This window comes from Macaca nemestrina, chromosome 20 (genome assembly GCF_043159975.1).
Source record: "Macaca nemestrina isolate mMacNem1 chromosome 20, mMacNem.hap1, whole genome shotgun sequence".
NCBI lineage: Eukaryota > Metazoa > Chordata > Mammalia > Primates > Cercopithecidae > Macaca > Macaca nemestrina.
In genome coordinates, this window is record NC_092144.1 from 58361110 (window position 1) to 58382829 (window position 21720).

The 21720-nt window shown below is 44.4% G+C and overlaps 2 protein-coding genes across 6 annotated transcripts in view; one reads left to right on the top strand and one right to left on the bottom strand.

The window, feature by feature from the left end:
• Positions 1-1585: 1585 nt before the first annotated feature.
• LOC105478630 (caspase recruitment domain-containing protein 8) overlaps positions 1586-21720 on the top strand; it is a 76065-nt gene continuing 55930 nt past the window's right edge. The window contains exons 1-2 of the mRNA XM_071087319.1: positions 1586-1692; positions 3247-3410. The gene's annotated coding sequence lies outside the window, so the exon portion shown is untranslated. The remainder of the gene's footprint in view (positions 1693-3246; positions 3411-21720) is intronic.
• Positions 10740-21720, bottom strand: part of LOC105478625 (caspase recruitment domain family member 8) — a 36042-nt gene continuing 25061 nt past the window's right edge. For 4 of the 5 annotated variants that reach the window (XM_011736125.3, XM_011736124.3, XM_011736127.3 and 1 more), the window contains 3 exons: positions 18878-19003; positions 14538-14679; positions 12012-12435 (listed from right to left, as the gene is read on the bottom strand). In XM_011736125.3, the coding sequence (XP_011734427.2) occupies positions 12386-12435; positions 14538-14679; positions 18878-19003 (318 nt within the window). In that variant the 3' untranslated portion in view covers positions 12012-12385. Of the gene's footprint in view, positions 11911-12011; positions 12436-14537; positions 14680-18877; positions 19004-21720 lie in introns of those variants that run through there. The other variant, XM_024791893.2, reaches the window with a different exon arrangement.

The window sequence follows — 21720 nt, forward strand, 5'->3', positions numbered from 1 at the left end:
CCCTTTGGACTCCGTTTGGCTACAGCCACAAAAGCCTTTACTTCTCTGAGTAAAGTCAGAAATGTTGAAATGGAGTTTTCACAGTGCTCATAAAAGAGGCAGATGGACCACCTTGCACCACTCAACCATGGGTGCCCCAGCTGGTTTACTCCAGGCCCCACTCCCAGCATTGTAATAAGAGCTCCAAAACTGGCTCCCCCATGACTGGGCCTAAGTCACTTGCCCCTCATGTAAATCCATAATTGTGATTAGGGGAGTGAAATATCCTTGGAGGTGGAGGTGGCAACAGGTTTTTTTGATGTTCGTAGGATGTGTGAGGAGCGGACGCTGGAAATAAGACATGGGTCCTTTTAAGAAGAGGGAAGAGGGATGGATGTTGGGTGGATAATTGAGAAACATCCATAACTGAGCACCAGGAGTTCAGTATCTATCTGTCTCCATCCACCTTCTGGGGTTATAACAGCAGGCATCTTGTTCATCACTGGAAACTCAACATATAGGCACCCAATAAATGCTAGTGTATTAAATAAAATAATTATTGAATCCTACTGACCACTGCTCTCTCTTATTATTATTATTTTTTAAGAGACAGGGTCTCACTCTGTTGCCCAGGCTGAACTGCAGTGGCATGATCATAGCTTACTGCAGCCTCAAACTCTTGGGCTCAAGTGATCTTCCTGCTTCAGTCTCCCAGGTAGTTGGGACTATAAACATGTGCCACCATGTCTGGACTGACCACTTTTTAAGAAAAATAAATCTCAATCCTAGTGTGTGTCTGCCTGCCTCCCTGCCTGCCCGCCCGCCCTCCCTCCCTCCCTCCCTTCCTCCTTCCTTCCTTCCTTCCTTCCTTCCTTCCTTCCTTCCTTCGAAAAATAGGCTGAGTGTGTGGCTCATGCCTATAATCCCAGCACTTTGGGAGGCTGAGGCAGGTGGATCGCCTGAGGTCAAGAGTTCAAGACCAGCTGACCAACATGGTGAAATTCCATCTCTACTAAAAATACAAAACTTAGCTGGGTGTGGTGGCAGACGCCTGTTACTCAGGAGGCTGAGGCAGGAGAATCACTTGAACCCGGGAGGCAGAGGTTGCAGTGAGCCAAGATCCTGCCATTGCACTCTAGCCTGGGAGACAAAGTGGGACTCCATCTCAAAAAAAAAAAAAGGAAAATAAATCTCAGTGCTAGTCTTGTCTCCCCTTCCCTCCCATCCCCTCCCCTCCCCTCCCATCCCTTTCCCCCTCCTTCCCTCCCTCCCTTCCTTCCTTCCTTCCTCCCTTCTCTTCTCTCCTCCCTTGTAGGTGTGTGTGTATGTGTGTGTGTGTGTGTGTATGTATCTGTCTCTCTTTCTCCCCCAGCACTTTCATATGAGCAGTCTCTCCTTCAGGCTGGCATCATGTTGTTTACATCACCTCTCTAAGCTTCAGCCTCCCATGAAATAGGGACAGCAAGAGTGCTGATTTAATGATATTGCTGTAAGGATTAAATGCAACTGTGCATAGGAAGCATTAGCCAAGCACTTGACACATGGTGTGTTCGATAAACAACAGCAACAACGATGATCACGGGGATCTGATTCATTTATTTTTCAGGAAATGTTTATCAAGCATCTGCTACCTGTCCCACCCTGCAGTGGGCATTGGGGAATGGCCAAGCAGATGAATGAGATCAGGTTCCCGTCCTCCAGGAGTGCAGCGTGGTAAGTATGACAGACATATAGGCACACAATGATAATATCAGGACATTATGTCCAGTTGTGGAAATATGATGTACAGTGAGTTAGAGGTGCACAGAGCAGGGATCCAGAACCCAGCAGAGTGTGTGGGGAGGTCAGCAAATCTAAGGCAAAGTCTCCCAGAGGAAGCAAGTATGCTGAAGTTAAAGGATGTGGGAGTATACAGGAAAAGAGGCCATGAAGGGAATCCCAGCTATTAAAAAAAAAAAAAGTCATGATTGCAGGGTACAGTGTGTCACTCCTATAATCCCAGCACTTTGGGAGGCCAACATGGGTGGAATCGCTTGAGCCCAGGAATTTGAGACCAGCTTGGGCAACATGGTGAAACCCCTTCTCTACAAAAAATACAAAAATTAGCTGGGCGCAGTGGTGGACACCTGCAGTCAGTCCCAGCTGATCAGGAGGCTGAGGTGGGAGGATTGCACGAGCCCAGGAGTTTGAGGCTGCAGTGAGCTGTCATCATGCCACTGCACTCCAGCCTGGGCAACAGAGCGAGACCCTGTCTGGGGGGGAAAAAAAAAAAAAGTAATGACAAACTGACTCCTTATTTTCTAACAAAATTTATCCCCTGAAATTGACAACCACTAGTTCTATATCTGTTGATCTCTCTGTCTGTCTCCCTTTATGTCTTTCAATGTTGTCCTGCCCAGTTTTGAAGCCATGGGTGGAGGCCTTTCAGTGCTTCTTGAGCAGCTGATTAAATCAGCCTCCAACACTTCTCTTCTTATTTGGCTCTCACACTCTGGGGCCATAATGCACTCACCCCAATGGCCCTTGGCCCATGTACCAAACAACTAGAAATAGCCCCCATGTCCCATAACCTGCAGAATTATGCAAATTAGCCAATCCATGGAAAGCCCTTGAAACCTAGCTAATCCCACCTAAACTCCCTCTCCTGCAGTGCCAGCTTGCTATTACATTTCTTCAGGAGCAGCCTCCTCTGTGTGGCTCCCTGGGTGACGATGGCCTCCTCTCCATTCAAATGTTACTGTATTATGTCTTGCCATGAAAAGAATCTGGAAATCTTACGAAGCAGTCTGTGTAGTTTTTTACATGTTTCTTCCACTGGGGGTCCTCTGGGCTGCTGTGTCACATCTGGGGGTGTTACAGGCCGAAAGAATGAGGGTTGTGACCAACTCAGCATACCACTGGAGGCTATATCAGCAAACAGAAAACTGTTCACATGAAAGCAGGATGTTGGAAAACTGACAGCTGCATCTGCCACCAGAAGGGGTGCTGAGGGCAGTCGCACCCCAAGCACAGTGTTCCTGTGATTATCTCTAGGAACATCTGAAGCCTGTTGTACAAAGAAAGCAATTTTGTGAACCTGTGATAAATCAAGCAGCTGACCAACCATTACCTCTCCCTCCCTGCCCTTTCTACCTAATAAATACGAAGGGCTGTAAAAGTTCTGGGCCCTTGTTCACTAGGAGCAAGGAGACCCCGACCCTTTCTTTTAAAGCAGATCTTTTTGTCTTTGTCTTTATTTTTGCATTTGTCCCCCTTCGTTCAATCCAGTAGCAACTGACAGCGACAAGCCATGCCCAAACAGGGACGTGGGCAAAGAAGGTCTGCTGGAGCAGAGAAAGTGAAACTGACCAGACGAATCAGAAACCCGGGGAAGAGTCTGCCGCTGTCAGCAGATACAAGGCCAGTGCCCTAAGGAGGTACTGGGATATAAGGTCAGTGCCCTGAAGAGTACTAGGAATGGAAAGTTTCTGAATAAGAGTAACATGGGGCAGACTTTGTCTATTGAAGAGCAACATTATATGCAGTTGCTTAAAGTTTTACTTAAACAATCTGGTACTCAGGTTAGTTATCAAACACTAAACTAAGATGCTGCAGGAGGTTATTACTCATAACCCGTGTATATCTCGTGGTATATCTCCTAATGCTATCCCTCCCCACTTCCCCCACCCCACAACACATCCCAGTGTGTGATGTTCCCCTTCCTGTGTCCAAGTGATCTCATTGTTCAATTCCCACCTACAAGTGAGAACATGTGGTGTTTGGTTTTCTGTCCTTGCTCAGCATGATGGTTTCTAGCTTCCTCCATGTCCCTACAAAGGACATGAGCTGATCCTTCTTTATGACTGCATAGTATTCCATGGTGTATATGTGCCACATTTTCTTAATCCAGTCTGTCATTGATGGACATTTCGGTTGGTTCCAGGTCTTTGCTATTGTGAATAGTGCTGCAATAAACATACGTGTGTATGTGTCTTTATAGCAGCATGATTTATAATCCTTTGGGTATATACCCAGTAATGGGATTGCTGGGTCAAATGGTATTTCTAGTTCTAGATCCTTGAGGAATCACCACACTGTCTTCCATAATGGTTGAACTAGTTTACAGTCCCTCCAACAGTGTAAAAGTGTTCCTATTTCTCCACATCCTCTCCAGCACCTGTTGTTTCCTGACTTTTTAATGATTGCCATTCTAACTGGTGTGAGATGGTATCTCATTGTGGTTTTGATATGCATTTCTCTGACGGCCAGTGATGATGAGCATTTTTTCATGTGTCTATTGGCTGCATAAATGTCTTCTTTTGAAAAGTGTCTGTTCATATCCTTTGCCCACTTTTTGATGGGGTTGTTTGATTTTTCTTGTACATTTGTTTAAGTTCTTTGTAGATTCTGGATATTAGCCCTTTGTCAGATGAGTAGATTGTAAAAATTTTCTCCCATTCTGTAGGTTGCGTATTCACTCTGATGGTAGTTTCTTTTGCCATGCAGAAGCTCTTTAGTTTAATTAGATACCATTTGTCTATTTTGGCTTTTGTTGCCATTGCTTTTGGTGTTTTAGTCATGAAGTCCTTGCCCATGCCTATGTCCTGAATGGTATTGCCTAAGTTTTCTTCTAGGGTTTTTATGGCTTTAGGTCTAACATTTCATTAATTTTTAAAAGAGATTATAATGTCTTACTATGAATAACCATACATAAGTATCATAGAAACAATATTCACATTGATTATATGTGCAAGTTATTATTTGGGGGTTAAATGAACATATTACATATAATTAAAAGGAGGTTTTCCGCTTGGTTTTGCTCCTTTTTAATGCAGCTATTGAAATACCTAAAATTACACCTAGACTTTGCATTATATTTCTGTTAAACTGCACTGCTCTAAGCCACTTTTTAAATTCATTCAACAAATATGTTTGTCCACCTCACATATTTCAGGCAGCAGTTTAGGGGTTGGATATATATCAGTGACCTAAACATACAAAACACGATAACTAGAGAGAGTATATAGAATGATCATGGAATGGAAAAAATATATGTACAGATGATAAGAGGTATAAAGAATAGTGCAGATCGAGAGTTTCAAAATACTTGGAGATTCACTCCTTTACACAGAATTCATTGGTATACGTCTCATATCTGCATAAATCCACCTATAATGACACCTATACCTTATCAGGGGTGTGCTGACATATTTCATTAATGTTCTATGTATGTCCAACATTACATAATGTTCTATGTAATGTTCTATGCTGTCCAAAGGAGCTTCATCTCTTTGACCAATGGAATTGGAAATTTTTTTTTTTTTTTTTTTTTTTTTTTTTTTTTTTTTGAGACAGAGTCTCGCTCTGTCGCCCAGGCTGGAGTGCAGTGGCGCAATCTCGGCTCACTGCAAGCTCCGCCTCCCGGGTTCACGCCATTCTCCTGCCTCAGCCTCCTGAGTAGCTGGGACTACAGGCGCCCGCCACCGCGCCCGGCTAATTTTTTGTATTTTTAGTAGAAACGGGGTTTCACCGTGGTCTCGATCTCCTGACCTTGTGATCCGCCCGCCTCGGCCTCCCAAAGTGCTGGGATTACAGGCGTGAGCCACCGCGCCCGGCTTTGGAATTGGAAATTTTTATTTTGAAAATATTTCAGATCCAATTCAGGCTTCATCATTAAGCATGCCCTCCTTCAAAAGTATCAGCTAAGGTTTTTCTTTTCCACTTTTCAAGTACAACAAAAATAGTACACATTCAGAATATAAACAATTCCTGAATCGTTACAGTGGACACCACCATGTAAACTCACACCCAGATCAAGAAACAGAACATCAGTAGCTGCTGGACGTCTCTGGGACCCCTCCAGTCTCTACTTCCTAAGGTGTCCACTCACTGGAAGAATAATACCATCTAGTGTAATCATTTCTAGCATGAATTCCTCCTCAATAATTTTACAAAATCTTGGCTGAGCTCTATCTGAGACATCTCGAGTATGATCACCTCATGATTCGTGTCCTGTTCTGTGTCCATGGGGTGCCTCTGCAGACCTCCCCCACCAGGGCTCCCCGTGATTCCCTTCACATTGCATTTGGTCTGCTCATGAGAAAGACGACCCACGGTCAGTAGAATCTGAATTTAAAACACCCATCTTCGAAATACATTTCGATTGTAAGGAAAATGGAAAACATTTTGCCAGATGAAATATATTCATGTATTTAGCTATGACAAATGTGAACATTAGAAAAGTTGAAAGTACGGAGAAAGTCATGTTCATCATATTACATATTTCTAAGACATTCACACAGGCACAGTAAACATTTTGGCATTTGTTGTATGTGTTTTGTGGGTAACATTATACACTGATAGGTTGTAGTTTATAACTGGACGTTCATTTGGCCTGGCTGATTGCCTCCGCTTGTGGCACTTGCCTGAGGATAGTACTTAAAATGTACTTGTTAAGGGAGTTAAGTAAATAGCTCATTTTATATTATGTACTTGATGATAGGTGTTTGTCATATGAGAGTGTACGTTTTCTGTACAGTTGAAAGTATTCCGCCGGGCGCGGTGGCTCAAGCCTGTAATCCCAGCACTTTGGGAGGCCGAGGCGGGTGGATCACGAGGTCAGGAGATCGAGACCATCCTGGCTAACATGGTGAAACCCCGTCTCTACTAAAAATACAAAAAAAAAAAAAACTAGCCGGGCGTGGTGGCGGGCGCCTGTAGTCCCAGCTACTCGGAGGCTGAGGCAGGAGAATGGCGTGAACCTGGGAGGCGGAGCTTGCAGTGAGCCGAGATCGCGCCACTGCACTCCAGCCTGGGTGACACAGCATGAGACTCCGTCTCAAAAAAAAAAAAAAAAAAAAAAAAAAGAAAGTATTCCTACCTATGACTTAAACAGGACATAATATGCCATGTAGCTACATCTCTGTGGCTTACCTGAACCTCCAGTATTAGTCCACATTTAATGCATTCTCATTTCTCACTATAGGTGCCCTTACTCAAGGGATATTTGCCTTGAGTAAGGGAAATGAGGGAAATCCCTTCCCCAATCCCTTGAGGAAGGGATTGATAGGTAATAGTTTCAGTGGGAGAATAGGCGGGAGTGATAGTTGAGAAGGAAAACAACTGGCCATGAGGGACAGATGTGGGGAAACTAGCTGCTTCCTTTGCTGCATTATCAGCATAAGCGTTGTCTCCGGTTTCCTTGGGCAGTGGAGCAGCCTGAAGGAGAATTTTTATTAAGGAAGCATTGACGATGGAGGAACCTTGTGTAGTGAGAAAACCTCTTTCTGCCCATATAACAGCATGGTGATGTAGGACGTGGAAGGCATACTTGGAATCAGTGTAGATGTTGACACGTAGTCCCTTTGCAAGGATAACAGCCTGGGTTAAAGCAATGAGTTTGGCTTGTTGAGAGGCAGTGGAAGGGGGCAGGGCAGTAGCTTCAATGACAGATGTGAAAGACACTACAGCATAGCCTGCCTTTGCCGGTGACTGACGATTAGGCCTTGAAGAACTACCATCAATAAACCAAGTGTTTATGGGAATGCAGCCCAGTAGGTCTCAGCCTCATTTTGTCCAGCTCCTACTCAAGATGGAGTTGCTCTGGTTCACATGTCTCTGACAAAATGTCTATGGAGGCTGGGTGCGGTGGCTCACACCTATAATCCCAGCACTTTTGGAGGCTGAGGCGAGTGGATCATGAGGTCAGGAGTTCGAGACCAGCCTGGCCAACATGGTGAAACCGTGTCTCTACTAAAAATACAAAAATTAGCTGAGCATGGTGGCACAAGCCTGTAATCCCAGCTACTCGGGAGGCTGAGGCAAGAGAATTGTTAGAAGCTGAGAGGCGGAGGTTGCAGTGAGCTGAGATCGCGCCATTGCACTCCAGCCTGGGCAACAAGAGCGAAACTCCGTCTCAAAAGCAAAAAAAAAAAAAATGGCTATGGAAGGCGTGCGGTCTCCTATAGCTGGTACATCAGCGGTCTGTGGTGAGAGCCTGCCGTCCCTCTGTCCCTTCACTTACCCCTCCCCTAGGAGCCTTTCAGTGCTGGGAACTGGCCCTAGCGTTCCGCTACCCCACACCACATTCCCAGGTTCCTCATTCTTCAGCCCTGGCGTCTGCATCGCCTTTGTATCAACTCTTGGTGTTTTCTCTCCGAAGATCTGCTCTAAGTCTGCTGGTTTACCCAGTATCTTGGTTTCTCTCGGTGGGAGTGGTGCTTCTGGGCTGTGTCCAGCCAGCCATCTTGACCCTAGGCGTGATTTTGAAAATTTATTTATTTATTTATTTTTTGAGACGGAGTCTTGCTCTGTCCCCCAGGCTGGAGTGCAGTGGCGCGATCTCGGCTCACTGCAAGCTCCGCCTCCTGGGTTTACGCCATTCTCCTGCCTCAGCCGCCCCAGTAGCTGGGACTACAGACGCCCGCCACCTCGCCCGGCTAGTTTTTTGTATTTTTAGTAGAGACAGGGTTTCACCGTGTTAGCCAGGATGGTCTCGATCTCCTGACCTTGTGATCCGCCCGCCTCGGCCTCCCAAAGTGCTGGGATTACAGGTTTGAGCCACCGCGCCCGGCAATTTTGAAAATTTAATCTGCTCCCCTGACTTCCTGGAGACATAGGCCGAATGGGAAATGTGTCTGTGAGACATTACAACATCCCGAGGAGCCTTCTCCTCATCAGGAGGGATCAGAGGCTGCCCTTGCTCTTCTCCCAGTCGTCTCTTGTGAGATGTGAGGCTTCATGTGAATACTGTGTGGAGCCAACACCACGGAAGGCCGGGGGGACACCTGGAGAAACGTTCCTTCCTTGTGGTGTTTTTGGAGCCCATGGATCAGCCTCCCTGGGGTCAGTCCTACCTCCTGTCCTTGCATTCAGTAGAGCCAGGACACGCTCTATATATTTTTATTCCATTGAAGTTGAACTTTCAGTCATTTGCCACACAAGAGTTGACACAGATCCAGAGGACATTGCAGATTGCTGCCCTGGGTGATTTAAAAAATTAATCTGGAGACGACATTAGGAGATAGAGTGTTGTAGACCTGGATCCATTACTTGCCAGTTAATGGAACTTTGGTCTTTGGAGTCTTTACTCTTTTTTTTTGAGACAGAGTCTCACTCTGTTGTCCAGGCTGGAGTGCAGTGGTGCAATCTCGGCTTACTGCAACCTCCGCGTCCCAGATTCAAGCGATTCTCCTGCCTCAGCCTCCCAAGTAGCTGAGATTACAGGCATGGGCCACCACGCCCTGCTAATTTTGTATTTTTAGTAGAGAAGGGGTTTCTCCATTATTGTCAGGCTGGTCTCGAATTGCTGACCTCAGGTGATCCGCCTGCCTCAGCCTCCCAAAGTGTTGGGATTACAGGCGTAAGCCACTGCATCCAGCCTGCATTCCATTTATCTTTGCCACACTGTATATATTATGTATATAGTGGATAAACGGGTCCTAATTTTATAATATCTAGTCTTTAGCTCTTAAAGAGTTTATCAAGATATGACAAAAGTAGAGTTAGTCAACTAATATATTTCGTACACTTTATGTTAACATTAATTAAAACGCTATCTTCTGAAAAAGACTTTTGGAAGTGAAATGGTAACATCAGCTCTCAGTGACACACGTCACTTAGAAAAGAAGCCTAGTGGCTTCTTTTTAATGGACTTTTTTTTTTTTTTTTTTTTTGAGACGGAGTCTCGCTCTGTCGCCCAGGCTGGAGTGCAGTGGCCAGATCTCAGCTCACTGCAAGCTCCGCCTCCTGGGTTTACGCCATTCTCCTGCCTCAGCCTCCTGAGTAGCTGGGACTACAGGCGCCCGCCACCTCACCCGGCTAGTTTTTTGTATTTCTTAGTAGAGACGGGGTTTCACCGTGTTAGCCAGGATGGTCTCGATCTCCTGACCTCGTGATCCACCTGTCTCGGCCTCCCAAAGTGCTGGGATTACAGGCTTGAGCCACCGCGCCCGGCCATGGACTTGTATTTTTAACTTCACATACTCAAATGAATCAATAAAACTCATATGAATATATACCTTGCTTTGTTTTAATAATGACATATTTTTATTTTTTTCATAAAATTATGGCGTTCAATCTTCAAATGCAAAAGTTCAGTTCTACTTCAAGTTAGGGTATAGAAAAATAAGAAAATGCCATTTCTCTCACCATAACAATAATAAAGCACATGGAGCGGCAGAATGCGAGTCCGTGAAGACTTTTATGAATTCCGAGGCTTAACCCCAACTTGGGCATCCACTGCTGTGATCCTAATTCCCATTTAAAGGCCCTGAGACCCGCACTAGCAGGTCAGCCTCCGCCCAATCTCACAGGCACACACGGGATAGACAGAACTGCACAGACTTTAAAAATGAGCTAACATGAAAACCTCACTTCATAGAAGACTTAAAAAAAATGGACACTTTGTGTTGAATACAGATGAATCATAGAGTCTCATAACATAACATTCAAATGTCCAGGGTACAAATCAAAATTACTTACAATACGAGGATGAGCCATGACTAGGCGCGGTGGGCCACATCTGTAATCCCAGCACTTTGGGACGCCGAGGTGGGTGGATCACTTCGGTCAGGAGTTCGAGACCAGCCTGGCCAACATGGTGAAACCCCATCTCTACTAAAAATACAAAAAATTAGCTGGGCGTGGTGGTGGGCACCTGTAACCCCAGCGACTTGGGAGGCTGAGGCAGGAGAATTGCTTGAACCTGGGAGGTGGAGGTTGCAGTGAGCTGAGATCATACCGCTGCACTCCAGCCTGGGCGACAGCAAGACTCTGTCTCAAAAAAAAAAAAAAAAAAAAGAAAGGAAAGTAAGAGAAGTCATAGCTATCCGATCTGCTCTAAAAGAACTACAAATCAAAGTTTTTCAGACAAAAAAGAAAACTGCAGAATGAAACTTGCAAAATCAAGAGCGACAGAAATGGGAAATATCTGGAAATCCGTTAATAGGCCCTTTTCCTCGAGAGCTATTGAAACAGTCAATGAGTTACACAAAACTCAGTGATTAAAAGTACAAGATACATAGCAATTTCCCAAGGGTTTTTGTTTTTTTTTGATGGAGTCTCCATCTGTCGCCCAGGTTGGAATGTGATGGTGCGACCTCAGCTCACTGCAGCCTCCACCTCCCGGGTACTTGTAGAATAACGTACTTACATTATTCTAGTAATAACAGCAATAGATAAAATGTTAAAGGGACAACGTATATAAAACCACTACCATTAAGAAATACCTTGAGTCCCTTCGATTGCGAGGTTTTGTGAGCGTTCCTGCTTTTTGTGGTGGAATGGTGACACATCAAACAGAGTGTCCATAAAAGCTGGTTTTCAGGTTCATCAGGAGAATTTTCCTTTCTGGAGCCTGTCATGTATAAACACAACTGCTTTGACTTATTCACTTTGGGTCTTCGGGAAACGTGTCAATGGATGGAACAGTCATATATCGAGCCATGGTTAGAAAAGATTTAAAAGCACGATTGTTATTTTCTTCAGATATTCTTGAGGGAAAGGCATGGGGATACAGCCCATGGGTGTCTTCCAGGTCACGTATCTGTCCCCAAAGCCTGTGTGATGGGCAAATGTGACCCAGCCCTCCTCTGTTTTGGACACTGGAATCAAGGATGCATCTCTACTCATTCATTTCCAATGAGAACGCTGGATTCTCTCTTCCAGACTCTCGGACTGACTCCCTTTACAAACTCTGCTGTCTAAGATAGGACACGAGGTAAGGGTCCCTTTCACTAAGGCTTCTGAAGAGCAGCTCCAGGGCCCGGTCCCCTTTCTTCTCCACCATGCTCAGCAGGGCGTCGGTCTTGCTCTGCCGTGTCTTTGCCTGCTCCACCAGCTCCTTCTCATTCTCACTGAGAACCTCATTGTCTTGGAGATCATCGAGCACCCCTTTCAGGTCCCCAATCCTGGCTTGGAGTTGCCGGTGGTTCTCCCTCACAAAGGCTGCACGTGGATGAAAGGGGGAGTTGCGGACTCTGAGAATTGCTCTCTTACAGAATTTGGGATCCGCACCAAACGAAGATTCATAATTCCATGGCGGGGGCTGGGTCTTCATCTTGTGTCTGTTGCCTAACCCACATTCATTTCATTTTCGATATTTTACTTCCAGTTCTTGATTAACTTTGTAGTCTCATAGTTACTATATATTTCTCAAAGTTCAATATAGAACTACTTTAACTTACGGTTCTCCAGATGCAAGACATTTACCCCAATAACTTGCTGTTTCCTGCTCCTTGGTGTGGACGTGATGTCCTCACGTCCTCCCGTAAGTAAATCATACTCATTGTTTGTATTTTCCTCTGGTATCGCTTGTTCTTTGTAAATGACAAGGTTAGAAGAAATGGAGCCTCACTTTGTGAAGTTAAAGCACTCAAAGGCCTCTTGATATCAGATACATCCATCTGGCTTTAGTGTAAACATTTCACTAACCTGAGAAGGTACGAGGGGCTGATGCAGCTCCAAGCTGGATATCCACTACAAAAGAGGGAAGAATTGGAGATGACATACAATGAATCATATACCCTTACTGAGCTTTTCTAGTCTTTTTTTTTTTTTTTTTTTTTTTTGAGACGGAGTCTCGCTCTGTCGCCCAGGCTGGAGTGCAGTGGCCGGGTCTCAGCTCACTGCAAGCTCCGCCTCCCGGGTTCACGCCATTCTCCTGCCTCAGCCTCCGGAGTAGCTGGGACTACAGGCGCCCGCCACCTCGCCCGGCTAGTTTTTTTGTATTTTTAGTAGAGACGGGGTTTCACCATGTTAGCCAGGATGGTCTCGATCTCCTGACCTTGTGATCCGCCCGTCTCGGCCTCCCAAAGTGCTGGGATTACAGGCTTGAGCCACCGTGCCCGGCCGCTTTTCTAGTCTTTTATGCGCCAATGAAAATAATTTAATTCTCCATATTTTATAAGGCAGGGATCTTGTTTGGCACACTAATATACTAATGAAACCCCAGTAAGTCAAGAGCCACTCACTGCCCATTCAGGAAATGTATCAGAGAAAAGAACACATTTTTCCAATATTCTTTCTTTTTTTGTTTTTTGTTTGTTTGTTCATTTTTTGAGACAGAGTTTCACTCTGTTACCAAAGCTAGATTGCAATGGCCCAGTCTCAACTCACAGCAACCTCTGCCTCCCAGGTTCAAGCAATTATCCTGCCTCAGCCTCCTGAGTAGCTGCGATTGTAGGCATGCGCCACCATGCCTGGCTAATATTTGTATTTTTATTGGAGACAGGGTTTTGCCATGTTGGCTAGACTGGTCTCGAACTCCTGACCTCAGGTGATCCGCCCACCTTGGCCTCCCAAAGTGCTGGCATTACAGACATAAACCACCGCGCCCAGCCCATTTTTCCAATATTCTTTCTACGCACAGGTGAATGTCTTAGGAACTCTGAGGGTTACAACAATATCATATCGTACTGTCTTACATAAATTACAGTCAAGGTAAATGTGTTTTAGACATGAACAATCAACATTTAAGGAGTAAATTTTTATACATGTTGGTACCAGGACTTATAAGTTGATAGAAGATTTCACAACTGGAGCTACCCATTTGAAAATAATTGAAATGATGTTTCCCAGGAGGCCTTCAATATGGTCTTATCCTTTTATCTAAAATCCCTGATGTGGTTTAAAGTTCTGATGAATTTTGTGACCCCCTCCGTTGGTAGCAGCTCAGTCTCCATGTCACCAACACAGAATGAATCTGATGACTCTGAGTCTCCCATTGACTATGAGGTGCAAAAATTGGGTTTCTGGTCATTTGACTTCCAGGAAGAGCATCAGCTTCATGGAACAGCACATTCACCGAGAGGCCCAGCCACCCACAGACTCCCCATGTCATCCAGAATTTCCCTATTAAGGAATCAGCATGCTCATGACAGCTGAAAAAAAATTTTTTTTTAGATGGAATTTCCCTTGTTTCCCAGGCTGGAGTGCAGTGGCACCATCTCGGCTCACTGCAACCTCCACCTCCCGGGTTCAAGTGATTATCGTGCCTCAGCCTCCTGAGTAGCTGGGACTAGAGGCACCCTCCACCACGCCTGGTTAATTTTTGTATTTTAGTGAAGACAGGGTTTCACCACGTTGGCCAGGCTGGTCGAGGCAGGTGGATCACTTGAGGCCAGGAGTCTGAGACTGGCCTGGCCAACAGGGCAAACCCCCATCTCTACTAAAAATACAAAAATTAGCCAGGTGTGGTGGCACGTGCCTGTGGTCCCAGCTACTTGGGAGACTGAGGCAGGAGAATCACTTGAACCAGGAGGTTGCAGTGAGCCGAGATCGTATCACTGCACTCCAGCCTGGGTAACACAGCGAGACTCTGTCAAAAAAAACCCAAAATCTCCTGTTCTTTACCCCCAGGTGTGAGGGGTTTCCATTCCCATGGCCATCCCCATTCTCGGGTCCCTTGAGCATTTCACTTCCCACGGACTACCATCACTTTCGTTGTCCTCACATGGGCGATATACTGACAATAGACTTCTTATGTGGGATGGAATGAGAAACAAGCTCTCTTCTTTGACATCCAATGGTCGAGGTGCATTTTCTCTCACCAAAAATGCCAGCGTCACCCACTCACCTACCTGGCTTCACCACAGTCTTCCAGACCAAAGTCCCATGTCTTTTGTCAGTAATTTCAAGTTGAATGGGTTCCTTCATCTGCCCAGCATTGAATTTCGAGAAGGGCTGGATTTCTCCAGGGCTCCTGTAGGACAATTTCAACTCCTAGAGGAAACACAGCAGTTGACTTAAGCAGTGGAGGTTGGAAAGGCCCAGCTCCCTACAGTGAACTGGTCAATGGAACTTTCCCCCTGTTATTTTCACAATGTCCTAGCTGGTTGAGAAGGAAATAGAGGGAGAGAGGTAAACATCCTTTTTTTTTTTTTTTTTTTTTTTACAGAGTCTTGCTCTGTTGCCCAGGCTAGAGTGCAGTGGCACAATCTCGGCTCACTGCAACATCCGCTCCCAGGTTCAAGTGATTCTCCTGCCTCAGCTTCCTAAGTAGCTGAGATTGCAGGTGCGCACCACCATGCCCAGCTAGTTTTTGTATTTTTAGTAGAGACAGGGTTTCACCGAATTGGCCAGGCTAGTCTCGAACTCCTGACCTCGTGATCTGCCCCCCTTGGCCTCCCAAAGTGTTAGGATTACAGGCATAAGCCACCGCACCCAGTCAGTAAACATCCTTTTAAATTGACAATGTTAGGAAATAATTTTATTCTATGAAAGCAAGAGTAAACTAGCTCTCAACACCCCATGAATCAGAGAAAAATGATCTGAGCTGAGTACAAAAATCTTAGGTGTTGGCTGGGCACGGTGCCTCACGCCTATAATCCCAGCACTTTGGGAGGCCGAGGCGGGCAGATCACCTGAGGTCAGGAGTTTGAGACCAGCCTAGCTAACATGATGAAACCCTGTCTCTACTAAAAATACAACAAATTAGTGGGCTGTGGTGGCGGGTGCCTGTAATTCCAGCTTCTTGGGAGGCTAAGGCAGGAGAATCGCTTTAACCCGGGAGGTGGAGGTTGCAGTGAGCCAAGATCAAGCCACTGCACTCCAGCCTGGGTGACAAGAGCGATATTCCATCTCAAAAGAAAAAAAAAAACCTTAGGTGCTGAGGCTCCCCATGAATAACTCTACTAACAGGATCTCAGACTGTAGAGAAATGTAGGAAAACTGGCAAAGGCAGCTCATCGGGTCTGTCCTGGCCTTGCTGGGAAGCCAAGGGTCAGATGTGGCATTGTGCTTTCACGTCCTTCTCTTCGTTCTGCACCCGACTTCCCCAGGATTCCTGAGCAAAGCTGCCCTGGGGAATAGGAGCTACCCTCATAGGCAGGAGAGAATTAGGAAAAGCTTAGTTCGTGCAAATCTCTAGTTTCTTTAGGAAACAAGCCCTACGACTCTTGGAAAATAGCAATTTAAAAATTCTAAGAGGTGAGGTCCTTGGTTCTTTGTCTTTTTTTTTTTCTTTTTTTTTTTTTGGAGACAGAGTCTCACTCTGTCACCCAGGATGGAGTGCAGTGGCTCGTTCTCGGCTCACTGCAACCTCCGCATTCCAGGTTCAAGGGATTCCCCTGCCTCAACCTCTGAGTAGCTGGGACCAAGCACCCGCCACCACGCCCAGCTAATTTTTTGTATTTTTAGTAGAGACGGGTTTTCACCATGTTAGCCAGGATGGTCTCAACCTCCTGACCTCATGATCCATCTGCCTCAGGCTCCAAAAGTGCTGGGATTATAGGCGTGAGCCACAGCCTCTGGCCTAGGTTCTCCGTCTCTTTAAAAGGAAGACGAATCTAAGGAGATTTTACCTTGCTCAAGATTATCACCTCATATTACAACTGCCATTTCCTTTTTTATTTTTATTTTTATTTTTTTCTGGAGACAGAGTTTTGCTCTGCCACCCAGGCTGGAGTGCAGTGGTGTGATATCGGCTCACTACAACCTCCACCTCCCAGGTTCAAGTGACTCTCCTATCTCTGCCTCCTGAGTAGCTGGGACTACAATTGCTTGCCACCAATCCAAGCTAATTTTGGTATTTTCAGTGGAGACGAGGTTTCACCATGTTGGCCAGGCTGGTCTTGAACTCCTGACTTCAAGCGATCTGCCCACCTTGGCCTCCCAAAGTGCTGGGATTACAGGCATGATCCACCACGCCCAGCCTTATGATGGCCATTCCTTATGCCATGTTTACTGTTTGCATTTTTATTGAAGGAACTCCCTGTATTTTATTTATCTCCATACCAACAATGTTTGTGGAAGGTCCTGCCACAACCAAGAATGTATCTTGCCTGAAGGACAACTGAGCTTCTGGGAACTGTCTGGCTGGTGTTACAGAGATAGAAAGTCATTTAGGAAGATAGGGTGAAGAGATTCCCCAGCGAAAAACTTTCCTTCTAACAAGAAGCAGCTCAGAAATTGCTCCCTTTCTAACCTCAGGCAGTTCAAAGAAATCACTTGTCTCCTAACAAAGAGCAGCCTGGAAGATCAGGCTGTAAAACACAAATAAGCACTGGGCGCGTGGTGGCCCAACGCTGGTAATCCCAGCATTTTGGCAGACCAAGGCAGGTGGATCACCTGAGGTCAGGAGTTCAAGACCAGCCTGACCAACATGGTGAAACCCTGTCTCTTTCACGTCCTTCTCTTCGTTCTGCACCCGACTTCCCCAGGATTCCTAAGGAAAGCTGCCCTGGGGAATAGGCGCTAACTTCATAGGCAGGACAGAATTAGGAAAAGCTTAGTTCATGCAAATCTCTAGTTTCTTTAGGAAACAAGCCCTATAACTCTTGGAAAATAGCAATTTTAAAATTCTAAAATTTGTAAAAAATACAAAAAATTAGCCAGGCATGGAGGCACACAACTGTAATCTCAGCAACTTGGGAGGGGGAGGCAGGAGCATCCCTTGAACCAAGGAGGTGGAGGTTGCCGTGAGCACAGCAGCCTGGGAGACAGAGTGAGACCGTCTCAAGAAAACAAACAACAACAAAATATATAATGGACTGAGATGCATTTTTTCCCATTCAGATTAGAAAACAATTAAATTTTGATACTTTATTCTAGAGATGGATATTTTGTTGGAAAATCTCGTCCTTTATTCTTGAGAACTTATATTGTGAAAAATCTTCGAAAATCTCTTTGGAAATGTACTAGCTTTAACTTGATGAGTACTCTTTGAATCAGTCATTTCTCTTAGGACACTCTAGCTTCACATGAAAAACATAAAACTGTATGAGTTGAAATATTTATTGCCAGGGCACTTGTTATGAGAAATTACAAGCAGTTCAACTAAATGCTGAATAATAATGAAGTGATTTAAAAAGCTCTAGGGTTTTAGCTACATGGCATATTATGTCCTATTAAAAAAACAGGGAGGAGGCCAGGCGCGGTGGCTCAAGCCTATAATCCCAGCACTTTGGGAGGCCGAGACGGGCGGATCACGAGGTCAGGAGATCGAGACCATCCTGGCTAACACAGTGAAACCCCGTCTCTACTAAAAATACAAAAAAACTAGCCGGGCGAGGTGGCGGGCGTCTGTAGTCCCAGCTACGTGGGAGGCTAAGGCAGGAGAATGGCGTGAACCCGGGAGGTGGAGCTTGCAGTGAGCTGAGATCCGGCCACTGCACTCCAGCCTGGGTGACAGAGCAAGACTCCATCTCAAAAAAAAAAAAACAAAAAAAAAAAACAGGGAGGAATAATTTCAATTGTGCAGAAATATACAGTAATCTCCAGTAAAAATACATAAAATATAATACATATCATATTTTTTTTTAATTTTATTTATTTTATTTTTTGAGATGCAGTCTCACTCTATTGCCCAGGGTAGAGTGCAGTAGTGTGATCTCAGCTCACTGCAACCTCCAGCTCCGAGGTTCAAGTGATTCTCCTGCCTCAGCCTCCTGAGTAGCTGGGATTACAGGTGCACGCCACCACACCCAGCTAATTTTTTGTGTATTTTTAGTAGAGACGTGGTTTCACCACGTTGGTCAGGCTGGTCTCAAACTCTTAACCTCGTGATCCGCCTGCCACGGCCTCCCAAAGTATTGGGATTTTAGGCCTGAGCCACTGAGCCCAGCCAAGATATCATATTTCTTCATTCAAACACCTTAACAAACACTCCTTAAGTGACTTAGCTAGGCAAGATGTCAGGCCTGCAGGGAACTATAACAGAGAAGTGGAAACTTCAATTTAGAAAACTGAACGTACAGTTTTAATCACAAGATAAGTGCCCCAAATGCTAAAATGTTACCTCTGCCTGTGTTAAGGTTTTGGAAATATTTAATTTGATTAAGACCGTTTTCCTGTATTTTCGATTTTTTAAAACTTTGTATTTGCGATTAATGAAAAAAATTGCATCTTGCTAAAATTCTTCTATTTGTTTCAAAAGTACAAAATATTCTGAAATCCGTTGTTAGATTTGAATTCTACCAACCGTGGGTATTATTTCCAGATGAGCAGAATTAGACACAATATAATGGGCACCAAAGGTCAGGGGTTGCATTGAGGGTGAAGTCTGTAGACGCACACCACAGAAGCGCTCTTCCTCATCATCTATCATCTGAGGAATAACGGGGAGAAACATTAGAAAGCACACAGAAAAAGAAATAAGCACAAATAGTGGCATAAAAGTTTTCTATATATTGTATTGAGTAGCATGTAGGATATGATTCAGTTGATGTAAAGATTGAGATGATGGGGCCAGGCATGGTGGCTCACACCTGTAATCCCAGCACTTTGGGAGGCCGAGGCAGGTGGGTCACCTAAGGTCAGGAGTTTAAGACCAGCCTGGCCAACATGGTGAAATCCCATCTCTACTAAAAATACAAAATTTAGCTGGGCATGGTGACTGACGTCTGTAATCCCAGCTATTTGGGAGGCTGAGGCAGGAGAATCGCTTGAACCCAGAAGGCAGAAGTTGCAGTGAGCTGAGGTCATGCCACTGCACTCCAGCCTGGGCGACAGAGTGAGACTCCGTTTCAAAAAAATAGATTGAGATGATAGATAGATAGATTATATTTTTATAATCTATAAATTTTATAATCTATTAAAATTTTATAATCTATTAAATTTTATAATCTATTATAAATAGATATAATCTATTTTAATAAAATATGCAAATAATTTATTGCTTCATAATTTTCACAGTGGATACACCCATGTATCCAACACCCAGAAGGAGATACAGAGATAGACAGATAGGTGGTAGAGTGGTAAACTAGATAGATAGATGTAAACATGCCTCTATGCAAAATAGACATGGTATTAACATTTTGCTGATAGATATCTCAGAGCCAAAGGGTTTCTTGTGAATGGTAAACTTATCATAAACTCCTGTACAGTTTTTACACTGTGGAGAGTTTGGCCAGGGGACTTATAAAACCAGAGGACAAAGGGACTTCCTTTTGGTGCCTCAGCCGAGGACTGGTAGCTCAGCTGTGTCTGTGAACACGTCTCTGATGGGTGAGGGTAGAGATGTCACTTCTCTCCATCACACGGCTGCTGTGAGATGCTCGGCCACCTGAGCACCGGGGAGCAGATACAGAAGAGTGAGGTCCCCTCTGAGAGGCCAAGAAGCTGGAGCAGAAGGCGAGACCTCAGAATTATCTGAGCAGGCACCAAGGACATAGAATGGAATTCAAACAATAAGAAAACCTTTCAGAAGTCTCAGGGGCAACTCAATAGAGACTTTATGGAAATAACGAGCAAGAATTTAAACTAAAAGCAATTGACAGTAGGTGGCATTACTAGTCCAGCTGTCAGACACCCTTGGGGTAATGACTGGGAGAGGGTTCAAGGGGGCCTCAGAGAAGTTGGAGATGTTCTGTATCTTCCTCTGGGTGCTGGATACATGGGCGTGTCCACTCTGAAAATTATGGACCAATACATTATGTGCATATTATATTAATTTTAAAATATCAGTGATAGTAATGAAGAAATAATGGGCAAAGCTGAAATATAAACTGGGCCTGGAATATCAAATAAAAGAAAAAAATTCAAGTTATACTGAGCAAAGGGATGAAATCATGATGGGGATTAAGCAGCGAAGGGATGTGGAGACCTATCCAAGAAGCATCACACATATGCCTACAAAGAGAACCAGCTCCAGAAGGATAAAAAGAAACTGACGGAGGAAAGACATGATGTATCCTGCCATCTCTGATAAATGATTATTTTAAATGAACCGATATATTCAATGTAAATTATAACAACAACAAATTGGAAGTATAAGAACCAAAGACATCAGTATAACATTGGCAGGGTTATCATTAGGGACCGATTTCTGAAGAGGTCGAGAGACATACTGCTGTACTTATTTTCAAAGAATGGAATAGCATTCTTTATTTGTTAGAGTTCTTACTATATATACATATATTTTTCCCATAGCATGAACATTCCATGTAATATCTTAGGTTGTCATGTTTTTCACTATTTCTTACTGATGTATCCCCATCCCCTAAAATAGTGCCTGGAATATATAAGGCACATAATAAATATGTGCTGAATAGATATATTAGTCTGTTCTCATGCTGCTGTAAAGGACTGCCCAAGACTGGGTAATTCATAAATGAAAGAAATTTAGTTGACTCACAGTTCCACATGGCTGGGGAAGCCTCACAATGATGGTGGAAGGCAAAGGAGGAGCAAAGTCACATCTTACATGGCCGCAGGCAAGAGAGAGCCTGTTCAGGAAACCTCCCTTTATAAAACCATCAGATCTCGTGAGATTTATTTGCTCTCACAAGAACAGCACAGGAAAAACCTGCCCTCATGATTCAATCACCTCCCACAACACGTGGGAATCATGGGAGCTACAATTCAAGATGAGATTTGGGTGGGGACACAGCATTACAGTAATGGAAGTATGAAAAATCAGGGTGTTATGACACCCCCAAAGGAACATAGTAATTCTCTACCAATGGATCCTAACCAAAATGAAATTTTCATCTATTGGTGCTGAATATTGAACCACATGCAACAATCTCCATAAAATTTAGGACTACCGAGAAGGGAGCTTGCTTTTCTGGGTCTCGAGGAGGAGATGGGCAGAAGAAATAATATGCAGAGATTCTCTCACTGCATTTTATTTTATTTTATTTTATTTTAAGGTGTTATGACACCCCCAAAGGAACATAGTAATTCTCTACCAATGGATCCTAACCAAAATGAAATTTTCAAAGTGCCAGATAAATAATTCAAAAGACTGAGCTTAAAGAAGCTCAATAAGAGATGCAAGATAAATCTGAAAACCAACACAAAAAACTCTGAAAATTCATT